Source organism: Microchirus variegatus, assembly GCF_963457635.1.
Source record: "Microchirus variegatus genome assembly, chromosome: 10".
In the NCBI taxonomy this organism is placed as follows: Eukaryota; Metazoa; Chordata; class Actinopteri; order Pleuronectiformes; family Soleidae; genus Microchirus; species Microchirus variegatus.
Window position 1 is genome coordinate 7,906,442 of NC_139811.1, and position 18,488 is coordinate 7,924,929.

Below are 18,488 nucleotides of genomic sequence, written 5' to 3' on the forward strand. Positions count from 1 at the left end.
TATCCAGGTCAGTCTAGACGGCTACATGTTTACTGGTTTACATTTTAACCCGGGTTAATGTGTGTGTGTCGCCCCCATGGAAATGCATTAGTACCGCCCACTTCCCCCTTGGATGACAAAACTAATGGAGGTCTGCTTTCATAAGGGGGCGGGGCTATAAGAGAACCTCTGCTTTCATAAGGGGGCGGGGCTATGAAGAACCTCTGCTTTCATAAGGGGGCGGGGCTATAAGAGAACCTCTGCTTTCATAAGGGGGCGGGGCTACAAAGAACCTCTGCTTTCATAAGAGGGCGGGGCTATGAAGAACCTCTGGTTCATAAGGGGCGGGGCTATAAAGAACCCCTGCTTTCATGAGGGGGCGGGGCTATGAAGAACCTCAGCACAGGGGCGCTGTTCATGTTCAACTGGTGGTCCGTGGGCCAAAACTGGCCCGCCAGCATCAGTATCTGGCCCCAACAGATGATTTAAAACAAATCTGATCTCAACACCTTTAACTTCAAAGCTTTAAAATGTTATTTTAACCATAAAAGGGGTCAGAAAATGTCATATAATTAAGTGTTTTTGCCCATTTTTCTTGAAGAAATTTTGATATCTGGCCGTTAATTACATTAAATTGCATATTAAAATAGTGTATTAACAATTTAAAATGATGAAAAACAAAAAGTTTTATTTTGAAAAAAAACTTTGTACATGCACACCAGATTTTGCATTTTAAACACACATTTAAAAAAAAACATTGGTCTATTCCTCTTCTTTATACGATACGATTAAGATCACACAAATGACTTTCAACATGTTAAGTGAGTGAGCCGCATTGGAATATACAGTGATTATAAACACATTTATTACCACCCGTCATTAAAAACAATAAACAATATTGTTATTTATTTGTCAAATAACAAACTGAATTCACCTTTTTTCTAAGCACATTTGAGCCATGTAACCACTAAAACTAACTTTTCTGTTCAGGAATGACATCATTGACATCTTAATCAAGAAAGAATAATGTGCTTTTTTAAAAAAAATATCATTTCATTACTGTCTTTTAATTTTAACCCCTTCTATATGATTGAAATTTGACATCCCAGTATTATATGATTGAATATTACTTCATTATTAAACTGAAAAAAAACAGTGAGTGTAGTGTTTCCCTCTAAAAAAGGCTCTTGTCAAATGACTGGAGTCATCGTATTGGCTGACATGTCTCTGGCTTTTCAGTTCTGCTTTGTCATGTTCTGGGTTTTTTTCTTTCCCAACATGAACCCAGCACTGCTCGGTCATGTTAAGCGACAACAGTCTGAGTGAAGTGAGTCAGCACTTCCACTTCCCTTCTTACTCAGCAGCTCCAGTCTCATGATTGTGTATAAAAGAGGCAGCACAGAGCAGAGAGAGCCACAGAGGATCATCACACACTCAGAGGAAGAGACAGCGGTGGATACAGGACTGAACACTTTAAAACAGGTACAATTATCATATTATCATATCTGCACTATCTGTGTCTTTTTATCCACATTAAATATCTTTAAGTAAACTTTTTCAACCGTTTGTCACAGATGGAGAAAATGAAGAGCGCGAGGACATATGACACACAGGATGTTGGCAGGTACGAGAACTTAATCACTTAATCAGATTTGTTTTGAAAGCAGCTACTTTTCACGCTCTTAACACTTCCTCCTGTGTCCTGTTCTGTGTTTGCAATCCTGCCCTCAGTGATTTATCTGAGCAGATCAAAGCAGCCACGAAGGACAGCCACACCAGAGCTGAGAACACAGAGCTGATGCTGAGTTACCAGCGGGGACAGATCAACATGTCCCAGTACAAGGTCGGTATCTGCTCAGCGACTGATTCATGCTAAAGTTTTTGTTTTGTTTTTAAGTTTTTTTTTAAAGAAATGTGTTGTTTTTTTAGAAAAAAAGTTTTTTCAAATTTTTTTTCAAATAAAGTAAAGTTTTTTGTAAAAGTATTTTTTTCAAGTTTTTTCCCAAAAAGTTGAATCTTTTTTTTTTTCAAAAAAAACATTTTTTTCCCAAAAAGTATATCTTTTTTAAGTTTTCTTTTCAAAAGTATAATTTTTTAAAGTATATATACATGTAGATATTTTTTAAAAACTTATTTTTTCGAAAAAAAATTATAAAATTATTTTTTGCCAAGTGTTTTTCCCCCAAAAAAAAATTTCAAGTTTTTTTTTTTATTCTTTTCAAAAAGCTTTTTTTTTGTTTTTCAAAAGTATAATTTTTTTAAGTATATATAAATGTCGATTTTTTTTAATAGAATCTGAGGAACATATTTCAAATAATGGATAGTGAATTATGTTGGATTAACTGTTATTTAAGTGTCTATGTCATTTAATTTTGTCTTATTTTCCTTATTGCACCTTTGTGCTGCTGTGTTAGTCTCACCTCTTGGTTGTCCTGATCCGTCTGCAGGTGCTGCTGTGTTCCCTCTACGAGATCTACAAGGCGCTGGAAGACGAGATGGACAGGAACGCTTCTCATCCTGGCGTCGCTCCGATCTTCTTCCCTCAGGAACTTGCCCGCCTGGAACCTCTGGAAAGAGACCTGGAGCACGTTTTAGGAGCAGACTGGAGGAAGAAGGTGATCGTCCCTGCAGCCACGCACAGATACGTGCAGAGGATACGTGAGGTGAGTGTTATCTAAAATTAAAAAGATCCACTGATTCAAAGAAACACTGCTGAACAAAAGCTGACTAAGCAACTGATTTTTTTTAGCTCGGCCAGAAGAAGCCTCTGCTGCTGGTGGCGCACGCCTACACCAGGTACCTTGGTGACCTTTCAGGAGGTCAAGTGCTGGGGAAGATTACCCAGAAGTCTCTTGGCCTGGGCAGCGACAAGGGCACTGCGTTTTTCGCCTTCCCCGGCGTGAGCAGCCCCAACCGATTCAAGCAGCTGTACAGGAGCCGCATGAACAGCATTGAGCTGACGGAGAAGGAGAGGACGGAGATGCTGCAGGAGGCGACGGCGGCCTTCGAGTTCAACATCCAGGTGAGAGAGGAGCAAAGTTACTGCAGAGTCGACATTCTCACTAAGTCATGAGAAAGAGGAAGTGAATCTGTGGAACTTACTAACAGTAATTTTTTTCTCCCATAGGTTTTTGATGACTTGCAGAAAATGCTGAGTGTCACAACAGCATCAGAGGACCAGCGGAACAACAACGTCCCCGCGGCGGCGTTCTCGTCTTCGCGTATGGTGCAGCTCACTGTGGGAGTGTGCGTCACGCTGGCCACCATCGGCATGGGCATCTACGCCCGGTGACTCTCACCACAACCACCACCACCACCAGCAGCAGCATTTTTATTATTGATATGCACCGTCAGCACTTTACTACTGTTGAATTATACTCTCAATCCAATCACAGATCTGGCACAAATCTGTTAGCGTTCCTTTTGTACTCCGCCTTTAACAAAACGTGGGTCAAATGTGACCAGGCCGAGTTTTTATGTTGTATGTCTTTGTAATAAAACACCAGTATTCTTCTAACAAATTGTTTTTGATCATCATACGTCCTCTTTTTATTGATGAATTTCTTACTTTTTTGAATAAATACACCAATATCAATGTTGTGTCAATGTCTTTCTTTGCTTAAAGGTGCATTATGTAATAAATGTAAAGCAACTGGTCATAAAATCCTCCTAATATGTCACAGAGACTCAGGAATAATGTTCATATAACAAACTGAACTCACCAACAACAACAGTACAGACAAAATATTCGCATTAAATAAAATATCATGTTTTGGCATGTGGCACCACCTACCGCCATCTACCAATCATTTCAATCATTAGAGTCTCAGCAAGCGAGCAACCACGGGTTGCCAGTTAAGTCTGATAACGAAACCTAGACCACGGTATTTTGAATTTGAATGTAGAAACCGTTTTGGGCCACATTCTTACATATGGCACCTTTAAGGTTTGAAATAAATGTATTTTATCATTTAATATTCAGCAATCGATTTCAGCTGGTGCCGTGGTGCCATATTTCAGGCATCGCCTGTAACCAAGCTCTAATTGGATAATACCAGCTGTCAATCACACTCCGTCTCCGATGGACCGCTAGTATCATAATTTTTAAATGGTAAAGTGCCATGAAAAAAAAATACTAAACACAAACTAACATTCATTCACTTTATTTTTTATTTCCACAAAGTTTGCAGACTTTAACATCTTTATATTGACAAAAATCACCTTTAACAACGTAACATTTTCTTTTTCTTCCGCCCTGACACGCATGTCTCAGGTGAAAAAGCAACAGCTTTTCACTGAGAATGAGAGCAGAGATCATATGTAGATTAGAGGAACAAACATAACAACATGACTGTAAACTATTTACATTAAGAGCATGGATGAATCCCAGAGGAGCAGCATGAAGCAGGAAGCTCTACTTGACTCTATAGAGCACTTTCCTCTGCATGCGGTGCTGAAGCTCGCCTCTCCTCAGCATCAGGTGCAGGACTTTGTAGATCGCGTGCTCTGGATATTTCTGTACAAAGGGAAGAATGTAGAGGTCACTCGAAGAATCTACTCTTACTATACCGACATCCTCAACTCTAATAAAGTCTCTCACACTGACCTGTTTGGTGAAGTCTTGGACGATGCTGTGCTCTGACACCTGGGAGCCGATAGCGAAGCGTCTCTTCAGCTGCTTCTCAACGCGCGAGACCATTTCCTGGTCCTCCTGTGAAGTAAAGCCCTCCACTCCTGGAGAACATACGGATGCAGAGACGTTAACTTAAAATATAACAATATGCACAAGTGGTCCCATGTTAAATCTTAAGTCGGCGAAGACGCACAAAAGACTGCAAACACGCACCTGAAAGGCTGCCGGACATCGCAGCGTCCAGCGTGGACACCTGGAAGAGTCTGAGGGCCTCGTCCACCTCTTCTTCTCCAGCCACAGCCTGCAGCTTCATCTTAGCCAGTGATTCTGCGATACGCACCACAGCCTCCAGCTGCCTAAATATACCACACAACAACACAATACAGCTTTATTTATACTCAAGAGTACACACTCTGCATACAGAGAACACAAGGTAAAAATACAACAGTGCAGTGAAAGGGTTTATGCAGAAATCCTGAGGTATTTCAATACCTTTTTAAGACTTTTTCGAGATCTTCTCAAAAATATTAAGACCTTATCGCCACTTCAAACTGTAATCAGCGACACATACTTGACTTAGAAAACTGTTTTAGTTCGGGCCCTTGATCAAGCATTTGTGTTTCTTCTCCCTCGTCGTATTCGCGTGGTATGTTATAGCACGTCGTATTGTGTGAAGGTGTAAAAACCTGCGTCCGTGAACGCATCATTTAAAAACCAGGAAGTGTATCGTCATTAGCAACATATGCGTTCATGGAAGCGGAGCTCAGCGGCTCTGTTGTAAATTAGACAGTGGTAGCAGGTACAGCAAGCTCCCGCTGTGAGGACATTTACGGCTCACGTATTTAAAAAAATGTCGAGGTTAAATCAGCCTCGGGCTCATAATTACAGTTAATGTGTCGGGTTGGGCTCGGACACAACGTGCACGGGCTAGGGACGGGCTTGATTTTTTGGGCCCGATCTAAGCTCTAAGGAGGAGGGCCTTCGCTATCGCAAGATGCTAGCGACAAAGGTGCACACGCTGCCCATCGTTGTTCTTAAACACGTTCTTAATGTTCTTAAAGGGCCTTAATTTCCCAAAATTTTAAGACCCCCGGAGACCCTGAGTGGGTATTTCAAGCAAACATCCTATTCCATATTCAGTCATTGCATTTATGACGTTGGGGGAAAAAAATTCAAATTAGCGTGACGAGAACCTGTATGGTCAATTTAGGGTCTAATTTACCTAATCCACAAATTTGCATGTGTAGCAGAGTTGGACAAACTTCTATATACTTGGATGAGGACAGTGGTTCAGTTAAATGGCATGCTTATGAAACTTATTTTGACCAAAGGACTAATTGCAAATTCAAAAATGATGAATAAAAACCACCGTGTATAATAGATAAATACCTGACAGTGATGGGGATGGAGGGCCTCTTGTCCGTCTCTCTCTCGTGTTCCCTCGCTCCGCTCCTCATCACAACGTATCTGTTCTTCAGCTTCTCTGCGGCCGCCGCAGACAGACGAGGGCCACATTTACTGTGAGAGAAAAACATTCAGGATAAATCACTGAAGAGCAAAAGGCTTTTATAAAAAGAAAGAAAAGAAAATCTCAGGTGTACTCACGTTCTGGCGTAGGCGATGTATTTCTTGTAGGTCCCCAGCGGGATTTCGCCCTCGACGCCCTCCGTCTGTGTCCGAGCGCTCAGGTGAACGTTCATCACGTGACGAGCCAGAGTCTACAAACAATAACAAACGTTACAGAGGGTACACAGTCTTTGTACGTCTGACAGTTTGGACGCAACAAACTCCTCCTCACCATGTCCCTCTGCTGGTCGTGGTGGTCCTTGATGATGAAGATCATGTCGAAACGGGACAAGATGGTGGGCATGAAGTCGATGTTGTCCTCGCCCTTCGTGTCGTCCCAGCGTCCGAACACCGAGTTGGCCGCGGCCAGAACGGAGCAGCGAGAGTTCAGGGTGGTGGTGATGCCAGCCTGAGAACGAGAGACGATGTTTGGGTTTATACACCGCACAAAAGTTTGGGGTCACTTAGAAATGTCCTTATATTTGAAGGAAAGGCCACTTTTTTCAATGAATATAACATTAAATGAATCAAAAATACACTCTACACATTGTTAATGTGGTAAACGACTATTCTAGCTGTAAATGTCTGGTTTTTAATGGAATATGTACATAGGTGTATAGAGGCCCATTTCCAGTGTTCTAATGGTACATTGTGTTTGATGATCGCATTAGAAGACTATTGGATGATTAGAAAACCCTTGTGCAATGATGTTAGCACAGGTGAAAACAGTTTTGCTTTGATTATTTCTAATCTTGTCAATGTCTTGACTATATTTTCGATTCATTTTGCAACTCTTTTGTAAAAGTGTGACTTTTAATGGAAAACACACAAAAAAATGGGTTCTTACCTTAGCGATAGAGATGGTCTGCTGCTCCATGGCCTCGTGGATGGCCACTCTGTCGTCTTCTCTCATCTGAATCACAAAAGCAGGTTCGTCTCAAGTCATGCTGCACAAATTATATATATATATAAAAAACTCAAACTTAAAACAGTCCTCACCTTGTCAAACTCATCGATGCATACGACTCCCCCGTCAGCCAGCACCATGGCTCCTCCCTCCATGATGAATCCACGCGTGTTGGGGTCACGCAGCACTGACGCCGTCAGACCAGCCGCACTGCTGCCTTTACCCGAGGTATAAACCTGAACAATTCACACTCGGATCAGCGTGGGAACTTTAACGCGAGAACAATTATATCGTCAACTATTTTGATAATCGATTTGAAGCTTTTTTTTTTTCATGATAAAAACAAGATTTCTGATCGTTTCAGCTTCTTAAATGTGAATATTTCCTTCATTTCTTTGCTCCACATAACAAAGAAACCAGTAAAACTGAATCATTTTGGTTTGTGGAAAAAATAAAGACATTCGAGAACATAGTCATTTCCAGGTTTGACAAACACTGGTATTTTATGGACCAAATGATTAATTGAGAAAATAATCGCCAGATTAATCGATTACAAAAGTAATCCTTAGTTGCAGCTCTATAAGTGAAAAACATGAATTTACCCCAATAGGTGAGCATCTCTCCACGAACTTGAGCAGCTGAGACTTGGCCGTACCAGGATCTCCCAGCATCAGCAGGTTGATGTCGCCTCTGCGCGTGAGGCCGTCAGGCAGCCTGAAGAGAACAGAGGTGTGTTAGTACTGCGCCTGTAGGGGGCAGACTGACAGCGAACGCTTCGTTTTTGTGTCGTCTTACCTCTTCCTCGACCCCCCGAACAACAGACAGGTGATGGCCTTTTTCAGATCGTCGCTGCCGTAGATGGAGGGAGCGACGGAGCGCGCCAGAGAGTCGTAGACGTCGGGCGACGCGGCCAGCGTTCTCAGCTCCTCCTCCTCCTGTGGGGAAACGGATCCGGTCGCACCACGACCTGCAGACAGAGAAGAGAAACAACACCTTAACATCCGACAGGGACTTATAACAGGACATGCATGTATGATAGAGATAATTCTTTAGTTAATGCTCACCTGTTCCTTCCGTGTCCACGTGGATGCCAACCACTCGCAGGTAGGACGCACGGATGCCCACGCCAACGCCCTTCTCTCTGCCTTTGGCCTTCACGGCAGCCATCTTCTTGATGGAGTAAATGCCCATGATGGTGACTCTGTTACCAGGGACCACAAGGTCACACAGATACCTGAGGGAGGAAAAAAAAGACAGTGGTGTGAAGTAATCTATAGGGTTGGGTACCGACAACCGGTACTTTTTGTACTTGGTACCGATTCGCGTCGGTGCTAACGAGTATTGGTTCACGTTTAATGAATCGGTCAAACATGGGATGTATTTAAAAGCTGAAGAATGTACTGTTTTTGAAATGGAAAGTAATGACCGAGGCATCAGCTACCAAGGCTAGCAGTGCGACTACTAGCACAGTGCTACTACGACGACTACTAGCACAGTGCTGCTGCTAATACTACTACTACTACTACTACTAGCACAGTGCTGCTGCTGCTGCTGCTGCTGCTGCTGCTACTACTACTACTACTACTAGCACAGTGCTGCTGCTGCTACTACTACTACTACTACTACTACTACTACTACTACTACTACTACTACTATTACTAGCACAGTGCTGCTGCTACTACTACTACTATTACTAGCACAGTGCTGCTGCAACTACTACTAGCACAGTGCCACTACTACTACTACTACTACTACTATCAGCACAGTGCTGCTGCTTCTGCTACTAGCACTGCTAGGGTTGGTAGCTGATGTTAGCAACATTTGAGTGTCTTTTTTGTTGCCTTGCGTAGCCGTGGAGAGAGCCATGAAATGTCGCATTCTAGCCGAACGGGGTCAGCCTCTGACTCGCAATTCTTCAAAAAGTTAGCCTGCCGTCTGTGGCTAGCGTTAGCCGCATGGCTAACTTCCGGCCGGTTAGCTCACAGCCAACAGCTGATTGTGTAAACGCTCGTTAGTGACGAGAGAAAGGGCAGACAAAAAAGAAGAAGCGTTAGTTGTGGAAGAGAGAGGTCTTATTGTTGTTGACCTGGTCCTAAATGTTCTATAGTTATTAACTAACATTTATTTATTTACTGTTCTTAAGAAAAACTTTGTTTTACAACTGAAAAACATTTTAAAAGTACCGGTTCAATTATGAAAGGTACCCAACCCTAATAATCAATAATCTGCAATCTCTATATTTTCCCAGTTTATAGAGGTGTTTGTTGAGGACGTGCTCCTCACCGGTCACAGTAGAGCTGCAGGTGACGGGGCATCTCTCCATGAGGAACAGCGTCTGGAGCCTCCTGCAGACGCAGAGTCTGGAAGTCCACGCAAACGCAGCGGTCGGGGATGATGAAGTATGGGTCAATGGGACACTTCACCCTGCCGGCGTTCTCACTGAGAGAGAGAAGACAAACGGTTATTCCTGCTCCGAGGAAGACGTGTTCAGATGTTTAATCTCGACTCAAGTCGTCAAACTCACGTGTTGCACTTGCGTGGCAGAGCGTAGCCCTGCAGACCCGGGGGCAGCGGGATGTTGCTGATGACGCCGCGGCAGCCGCGGCACTGCAGACACACCTTGGTGGCCTTCGCCTTCACGGGCGTGGCGGATATGATGATGCCGTTCACCTTCACCAGACGAGACACCTGCTCCGACTGAACGGAGGATGAAGCAGCAAAACAAACATTGTACCAAAGTGTTGTTGATGATGATGAAGAGGAGACAACAAGAGGCAGGCTTTGTATAGATACCTTCAGGTTGCGGATAGACGCATGATTGGCGTCGCTCTTCAGCCTGACCTGGACGTCCTGCACCGTCTCCTCCCCTACAGGCCGAGGACGGGTCACCTCATCTGCCACGTCTTTCGCGGCTTCCTCCAGCTGTAAATTAGAGCAAATTGTTAGAGGGGAGCAAAGAAGGAAAAGTTTTTTTTGTGTTTTATTTCTTTTTGACATAGACTGACCAGAGGAAGGTTCTCAGTGGGAAGCTTGTACAGACAGTCGGACAGATCCTCGTCAAAGCTGGCGAGGTCCTCCATCTCCACCTCCACCCAGTATTCTCCCAGGGTGTAGTGTCTCTTGAGCTCATCTCTGATAAAAGCAAGGCATCACAGTCTGGTTCATTGTCAAATAATGACAACAAGTGTATGTAAAAGTATTAAAAAAAAGAGTATAAAATGAGACGTTAAAGAACGAAAACTAAGGAAGCCGTTGCAGTCAATGGCACAAACTTGGTGTCAACGACGACGGCGTTTAAAAATATAAAGTTCGAATATTTGGGGTAAAACAAGGCAACATTAGACAACAAAACAAGACAAATGAGTGAAAATCAGCATAAAATAATTAAATATATATCAAATAAAGGTGGTCAACATGTAATTATCGCCCTACATTTTCCCACAATGCAATTGAACTGTAAAAATCGTGAGTTATTTGTGTAGAAAACTGCTCCCGATCCACATCAGGACTAAATATTAACAAAATAGAATAACGAATAAATATAGTTCACTGTGCATCAGGGTCACCCACTGACACACACTCTCTCTCTCTCTGGTTTTGCATACTTTGTGAGGACACTCAGACATAACGCATTTATGCATCACAACTAAATGCTTGACCCTAACCGAATTCTAACCCTAAAACCGGGTCTTAATCCCCAAAGAGTCAAAGTTGTGTGCTTATTTAAAACATATGTACACACACACACACACAGAGAGAGAGAGAGCAATTATTAGGAAACTGCATAAACGTTCATCCATTTTTATAGCCTAATCCAAAACTGAATCCCTAACCTGACCATAAACAGTTTAAGCCTAAGGATTTCAATCTAAATCCTTACTTTAACCAGTTTCTCAAAAAATGAGGTTCTGCCACATCAGGACCAGGTTTTGGTCTCCATGAGGACTACAGGTTGTGACGTGGTGGGTCTTTCTACCAGATAATGTTAATAATAGAGATTATCTGTCTCGCACACACCTACCTGTATTTGTATGTGAAGCCGGTTCGATCCGTTCCCACTCGGAACTGGCGCAGGAACTCACGGAACCGCTTCTTGATCTGGATCCGCTTCTGTCCGCCTTCGTCGGCGCCGTGTCCGTCTCCTCCTCCTCCTCCGAAGCTGTCACTGAAGTAAACTCCCGGGTCGTCGAAGCCAGACATGACTGAAGGAGCTCGGTGCGAAAGAAAAAGAGTTTAAGTTTTAAAAAACGATTTAAACTAAGAGTGACAGACGCAGAAGAGCCGGACACGATGCTGCTGCTCTGTTCCGCGGCAAAAACTGAAACAACTTCCCGTCTCTTTCCCGCGAACCGCTTCTCGCCACGCCCCCAATGTGTCCTCTGATTGGCTGAAGGGGAACTGCACCACTTGCTGTTGGTGGAAGCGGCTCGAGGGAGGCGTGGTCTCGAATAGAAGGCGTGGCCTGTGAGTTCTGATGGCGCGAAAAGCACAAGGCAAGAGAGACGGAGAGTGGGAGGAGTTTCCAGCACAAAGAACACATGGACGGTGTAAAACAGGAGTAATAAACACCTTTTACATTTGACTTTTTGTGTTTTTAAAGTTAATTTACTGTCAGCTCTTCGTTAGTTTTAGATATTTACACATAATTAGTGTCCTGTACTTTCCTGTTACACTCAAAATAATCCACACATAATAATTTGCGTAAATTGTTCATTTCAGTATTCTGAAAACAAATATATAATGTCTCCACATCATATATTTGCACATGGCACAGACACACAAATCCTGTTATGTGCATGTCATAAACAGGGGTGTTTCTAGAGACTTTGGGGGCCAAAGACAAACAGGACCCTGGGGCCCTACAATGATTATTATTTATTGAGGGTTTCCAACCATGGTTGTTGTTGCAGTCTCTCCTGTATATGACCAATTATACAAATGAAGGGGGTTCTCCTTGACTCAAAACAGTAGGACAAAGCGGTATTAACATATATATTTTTATTAGGGTTCCACTGCAGGATGAAGAGAGCCAGCGTTGTGTTATTGTTTGAATGAACCTCTGGAGGAAATGATATGTTGTGTAACAGCATCTGAATTTACTACAGTTCAGTGTAAACATTCATTCTCGATGAAAAAATAAACACAACAAAAGCGATGTGGCTTAGGACCATTAACTTTCACTGGTTTTAAAGAATGCATTCAATGTTTACTATCATAAATGTAGTCACATGATTCAAGTTATTATATTCTCATATATTATATGTGTATCCAGAATAAAACATGGCTGCTCAACCTGAATAATCTCATATTTTGTCACAGGGTACGAGAACCTGTTAGAAATGTTTTTACAACTCATAAAAATTTGTTCCTTTAAAAACACACCTACATGTGTCAGCAAAAAGGCTTTATTTAGCTAAGCAAAACAATGAATATCATTCATTTCTGTTGACCTACAAAAATGTAACCATTATATCCATCAGGTCGTCAGTAACAGGCACAGGCAGCAGGATTAGCAAAAGAAAGCGACTCAGGAGACGACTCCATGCTTCCTGCCCGTCTGAATGAAAGCCTCCACGCAGCGGTCGATGTCTGCGTCCGTGTGCGCTGCCGAGATCTGGACGCGAATCCTCGCTTTGCCCTTTGGTACGACCGGGAAAGAGAATCCGATCACGTAAATCCCTGAGGAGGGGGGGAAAGATGTGTTAATAGAGCTGTGGTTCAGTCCGGACAGATGATGACAGAAGATGAAGAGACTGAAGTGTGTCAGTCCAATTAGATTTGTTCCTTTAAAATCCCTTTAAATACATTAGCTTGACTTAAATTGTACAAAATCAAATGAGCGTATGTATACCTTCAGAAAAACCCAGTACGCACAAGAATATGACGACAGCAACAAAAACAAAAAAATGGGAAAATTCAGGCTCTGTCAGCTTAGAGAATTTAATTTTTTTAAGTTAATGGACGGCAGGAAGAATCGGAATTAGGAATCTGTGGAAGATGGTGGAGGTGTACGGCATATGAGGCATATAGAGAGAAAATAATCTGAGGAAATTAGGGGATCAAGAATTTAACTTAAAGGGAGTCATGGAAATGAGGGAGAACGCACAAGTCAGAATAGCAGTGAATTTTCTTACGGGATACGGGGCTATTTTATAGTGAGTGTACAGTATGTTGTGATGGTGGCCTATTTCTGGTTCACACTCCAGAGCAGAAGGGGGCAGTAATGCACCTATAGATGGATGACAACCGCCGTAAAACAAAAAGAAGAAGAAGAGTCGGAATGACGCTCGACATGCGAGCCGGATGCTGAAACAGAAAATGATTCTAAGACTACGTCAAGCTGGTGGTGTGGGTGTTGACACTGGCTGCGCATACAGCTACTAAAAATAGCTTCAACAACACAATATCTAAGTTTTTCATGTATTCAGACACTAAAACTACTGCAAAAGGGGAGGTTTTATGTAACATCGGTGCTACAGCTTCAATATCATTGATATTCTCTGTCTATTTTCTGCTGAGAACTAACTGTGAGGGTCTTGTTAAAACTAAAAGAGGTGCAGAGTTCATATTAGACGTGAAAAAAAGCCAGCTCACCCAGCTTCAGCATGTCGTCGGCCATCACAGAGGCCAGCCGCGCGTCGCCGAGCATCACAGGACAGATGGGGTGGGCCGAGCCTCCGATGGTGAAGCCAGCCTGAGTCATGTGATCCCTGAACCTGAAGGACAAGACACATATTACTTACAGTCACAATCATAAAAACAAGAGGCGATCGAATAGGCTGTAAACACAGACCAGCAGAAATCTAGCTATACTTTATGTAGCCCTGGATGAAGTGTGCAGGAATGTGAATTAATTCATGAATACAACGTTAAAAACGTTCTTCCATTCGAGGCATTTGTAACGTCTACTTACGGTAACGAGTCTGACAAGATGGTTTTTATGTATTCAGAAAGCAGTTCATGGTTGCATCATATAGCCTGAGGGCTGTATGTAGGCATTACTGACAGAATGTGCACATTCACAAAAGTGCTGCTAACGTGAATTAAAAGCACATTTTGCTAATATTTATAGCTGAGATTTGCTCCAGTTCTCCCTGTAACCATCAAAAATCCCCTGCAGAACAAACGCACCTCGTGGTTTTCGCCGTCATGCTCTGCGCGATATCGCTGGAGGCGAGCAGCAGCTCCACGGCACGGGTGGCGCAGCCCACCACGGGAGGGGGGAGGGAGTTGGAGAAGAGATAGGGACGCGAACGCTGCCTCAGCAGGTCAATGAGAGGCTTCGGCCCGACCGTGTAGCCACCTGGACACAATACAGCACAATATACAGAGAAAGAGAGAGCGCTGGGATTAGATTATACTGTATAAACACAGCTCTACTTTGGAGACAAAAAGCCAGACACTGTTGAAAACGTACCTGCTGCTCCACCCAGAGCTTTCCCCAGGGTGGAGTTTATGATGTGAACTCTGTCCATCACTCCCAGCAGCTCATCTGTTCCTCTGTAAATCACACAAGAGTGCAGCTATTATTCCACAGCCGGTGAACCGGAAAATCTTCACTTTTGTTCACAGAGTTTACACAAACGTCTCAGTTTTCAGTGATAGAAATCTCTCTTTACATGTGCTATGTGTGGACTAGGAATCTAGTTTCTTTCTTTCTTTCTTTCTTTCTTTCTTTCTTTCTTTCTTTCTTTCTTTCTTTCTTTCTTTCTTTCTTTCTTTCAGTATCACTAAGTTAAGACTAAGTTAGATATTACCTGGCTATATTTACAGCTGTACCTGAATTCTCACCCAGTGATAATAACAAACACAGACTTTTTTTATAATATCAAATAATATAATATATAAGAAAAACAATCAATTAAAACCAAACTTACTGAATAAATGAAATTTGGAGTATACAATGCGATAAAAACTACCTGACGTGACTTTTGTAAAGAGATTTTTGCACAAATTGCATCTGGTATGAAAAAGGTGAGACGCCTACTGCTGCCAACCACTAGGAGTGATCAAGATGTTTTTTTTTTTTCCAAAAAAAGTTCTTTTTAGATCAATGTAAATAAAATTAAATGGGTTTTAATCATTTGGTACCTAAGAAATCTCAAATGGCACATATGGTGCCAAACGAGAGAACGCCTAGACGTCTCTTTACTAAACCCTCTGTCATTTTACTCTGCTTCACTTCAGCAGCATCAGACTTTGCACAGCTCATGTCTACAAGTTGTTACATGACCTCCATGAGTTTTTAAGCTCCTAGTGCATATTTCAAAGGTGATATTTACTTTAAAATGCAATATCTTTTTAGGCGAGAGAAAAAAAATCTGTTATTTGCTGGGACCCATGTGCATTTACTCTGACACATTGGCATCTACAGTGAAACTTACACCTGTGGCGGAAGTGTTATCTTTATTTTGATACCAAGATAATCCACATAGAGCTTGTAACTGCAGAGATTTACTCTATTTAGTTTGAGCATGTCATTTTCGAGCAGGGACTCCAAAAAAGAGTATCTCACTCACTCACCTTCCCCGGGCTCCCAGGAAGCCGGTGGCGTGGCACTCGTCTATAAACACCATGGCTCCGTACTGATCGGCCAGGTCACAGATTCCCTGTAAGGGAGCCACGTCTCCGTCCATGGAGAAGGCTCCGTCTGTCACGACCAGACGCATGCGGGACGACTAAAGAGGGACAGGATGCAGGAATCAGTGAAGCAAACATCTGACCTTTACCTGACCCTGTCACATCAGCGCCATAAAAGAGAGTGTATGCGTCTCAGGAGATTGAGGATTAGTATTCAAATGTATTATTCTCTAATCTTTCCTCCAGAGAAATACAACAAACACTGTTTGCTAATCCTCGTCTCCCATAGAAATTCTGGTTTTTCCTGTAAGTCTTATTATTTTTCCACTCTTCCACACACCTGCGCCTCCTTGAGCTTGGTCTCCAGGTCACCGAGGTCCATGTGCTTGTAGCGCAGCCTCTTTGCCCGACACAGGCGGATGCCGTCGATGATGGAGGCGTGGTTCAGCTCGTCGGAGAGCACCGCGTCGTCCGGGCCCAGCAGAACCTGTAGCGTGAGAACAAGTTGGTTCTTCACCGCGAGAGGAGCGCGACAGGTCAAGTCCTTCTGATTCTGTCTCTAAAGCACAGCACAGCGTACCTCAAAGAGCCCGGCGTTGGCGTCGAAACAGCTGGCGTACAGGATGCAGTCTTCCCTCTCGTGGAACTCGGCGAGCTTCTGCTCCAGGTTTTTGTGAAGATCCTGTAAATGACAGAGCGTTTTCAAGTACGTGGAGCTAATCGTGGTCTTGCATGATGTTTAAATGACGTTGGATACTCTCTCTGTAATTAAAGTTGTGAAAAGTCAGTTCAAACTACTCAGTTCATGCAAACAACTGTGAAAATGAGATGTTCTCCGTAATATTACCTGTGTGGTTTAATTGTGCTCATCTCCAACTGTTTTATGATGTTCTTTATTCGTTTTGAGCGACCAAGCAGCTGTGCATGGAGCACCGTGCTCACAGAGGCAGGACAAACAGCCTGAGTGTAAATGATAATGAGCTTTGGGTGGGGTTTTATGTTTTTTAAGTGTGTATTAACAGTAGTTTACGCAGCACATGTAGCCTGTAGTCAAGGGAAACTGAGTCATGACCATGCTGGGAGCCTGGTTTATTTCCCTTTGAACCAGAGCTACACTTTAGCTCAAAGTTTAGAAGCAGAGATCAAGTTATTCTCCTCCTATAATATTAGCTCTGATTGATTGAACCCGACTCTGTACTCAGTACAAAGTTCACCACCCAATAACTGTGTGTGAAAGCGTTGACCAAACATACCTGCGTCCCACAGATGAACCTGACCGAGCTCAAGCCGGCACCGTGCGTCTTAAGAGCATCGATGCCTGCCTGCACCACCTCTGGATGACTGGACAGGCCGAGGTAGTTGTTGGCACAGAAGTTCAAGATGTCTGAAGAGACGATAAAAAAGCAGAAATAGTGACAGCAAAGTCAGTCAATAATGTCATTTCACACGTCAGCAGTTATGACCCGGAAATCAGCAGGTCATTCATAAAATCCTCTCCCTAAAAAGCTTCATCCACACGTAAGCTACTTTTCTAACTGCAAGAATGGACAAAAATTATCTCCTCCTTCTATTAAAGTTACATTTATTGAAACAAACTTGCAAAACTGCTGAATTGAAATCAGATTTTCTACAAGTTGGTCCAGACTGATTCAACACATACTCTAACTGCTCAGAGTTCAACAACAATAACAGTTTGTTATTGGATATTGGCTTGACATTCGGTTGGGACCGTCTGCCAATGACATGAAAAATGTTCACTAAAAATCAATTCAATTACTTTTTACCATTTTGTTTGTTGTAGTAGATCATATTTGCAATGCCCTAACTACTACAGGTGATTAAAAGAAAACGTACATATATTTTCTTATGGACATAGTATCATTTATAACTGAAAATATTCGCTAAAAATCAATTAAATGACTATTTACCGTTCTGTTTGTTGTAGTAGATCACATTTGCAATGCCCTAACTACTACAGGTGATTAAAAAAAAAAGGAAAAAAAATAAACACTTATGGACATAGTATGCATTTAATAACTGAGAATATTGACAAAAATCAATAACATTATTTACCATTCTGTTATCCGTAGTATATGATATTTGCGTTTCTATTTTTATGCTGCGTTTAAAGACACAGCGTCCCTTTAACTTTGAGGAGCCTCTGCTAAACACCTGTTGCTAAAAAAAAAAACCGCTTCCACTCACCGCCTCGGCTTCCGTCCACGTTGATATACGGTCCCTGCTTTGACGTGATGATTCTCTCCGCCTTCCACGTCCCCGCGGCTCGGATAGACTCCAGCTCGTTCTCCAGCACCGCTTTGGCTTCGGACACGGCGGTGGCATAAGTCCGCTTCCAGGCCGAGGCCCGCACGACCCCGCGGACTGGTGAGACTAAACTCCTGGCAGCTTTTCCAAGAGACATGACGCAAAAAAACGCTGTGAAAGTGTGTGTGTGAAAGTGTGTGTGTGTGTGTGTGTGTGTGTGTGTGGCAGAGAGAGAGACGTGTAAAACCTGCGCGAGCGTGGTTGTAGTAGAAGACCCGCCCCCTATGTCGGCTCTGATTGGCTCATCGTGATGTTGTCCCCCCAACTTTAACCAATCGTCACTTTAGTGAATCAAAGGCAGGAAAGGGGGCGGGTCTTCCTGGGTCAAGTTTGCGTGACGTCACAGTAGTAGGCGTAAAGTGTGTCCAGCCAATCATTTAACAGATACTTTTTTAACCTTTTAATGAAACATAATTAAACACTTTCTTATGCAAATAATTGATACAGAATGTAAATAGTATGTTCTAGGCCTTAAATACATTAAATAAAATACAAATG

The 18,488-nt window shown here is 42.8% G+C and overlaps 3 protein-coding genes across 3 annotated transcripts; 1 reads left to right on the plus strand and 2 right to left on the minus strand.

The window, feature by feature from the left end:
* Window positions 1–1,553: 1,553 nt before the first annotated feature.
* On the plus strand, window positions 1,554–3,271 carry hmox1a (heme oxygenase 1a; the record flags this gene model as incomplete). The annotated part of the gene is made up of 5 exons (XM_083896526.1): window positions 1,554–1,603; window positions 1,711–1,822; window positions 2,427–2,642; window positions 2,729–3,001; window positions 3,107–3,271. 5 exons carry the CDS (start codon window positions 1,554–1,556, stop codon window positions 3,269–3,271), a joined length of 816 nt encoding a protein of 271 aa, XP_083752652.1.
* A 1,086-nt stretch (window positions 3,272–4,357) lies between these two features.
* On the minus strand, window positions 4,358–11,285 carry mcm5 (minichromosome maintenance complex component 5; the record flags this gene model as incomplete). The annotated part of the gene is made up of 16 exons (XM_083896124.1): window positions 4,358–4,495; window positions 4,586–4,713; window positions 4,826–4,968; window positions 6,002–6,130; window positions 6,218–6,330; window positions 6,411–6,587; window positions 7,026–7,091; window positions 7,178–7,321; window positions 7,688–7,799; window positions 7,881–8,052; window positions 8,150–8,319; window positions 9,369–9,524; window positions 9,610–9,782; window positions 9,879–10,007; window positions 10,091–10,217; window positions 11,107–11,285. The coding sequence occupies 16 exons, from the start codon at window positions 11,283–11,285 to the stop codon at window positions 4,394–4,396; spliced, it is 2,220 nt and encodes a 739-aa protein (XP_083752250.1). The 3' UTR covers window positions 4,358–4,393.
* Window positions 11,286–12,129: 844 nt separating this feature from the next.
* On the minus strand, window positions 12,130–18,144 carry gcat (glycine C-acetyltransferase). The gene is made up of 9 exons (XM_083896132.1): window positions 17,871–18,144; window positions 16,919–17,049; window positions 16,246–16,347; window positions 16,006–16,152; window positions 15,609–15,763; window positions 14,503–14,585; window positions 14,217–14,388; window positions 13,680–13,801; window positions 12,130–12,764 (listed from the first exon to the last, which is right to left on the minus strand). The coding sequence occupies exons 1-9, from the start codon at window positions 18,085–18,087 to the stop codon at window positions 12,613–12,615; spliced, it is 1,281 nt and encodes a 426-aa protein (XP_083752258.1). The 5' UTR covers window positions 18,088–18,144; the 3' UTR covers window positions 12,130–12,612.
* Between the last annotated feature and the right edge of the window lie 344 nt (window positions 18,145–18,488).

Coding starts and splice junctions, on each gene's coding strand:
- gcat (XM_083896132.1), bottom strand. CDS start 18,087: ATGTCTCTTGGAAAAGCTGCCAGGAGTTTAGTCTCACCAGTCCGCGGG. Junction 14,586..15,608: donor TTCCTGGGAGCCCGGGGAAG/GTGAGTGAGTGA, acceptor TGTGATTTACAG/AGGAACAGATGAGCTGCTGG. Junction 14,389..14,502: donor AGCTCTGGGTGGAGCAGCAG/GTACGTTTTCAA, acceptor TATTGTGTCCAG/GTGGCTACACGGTCGGGCCG.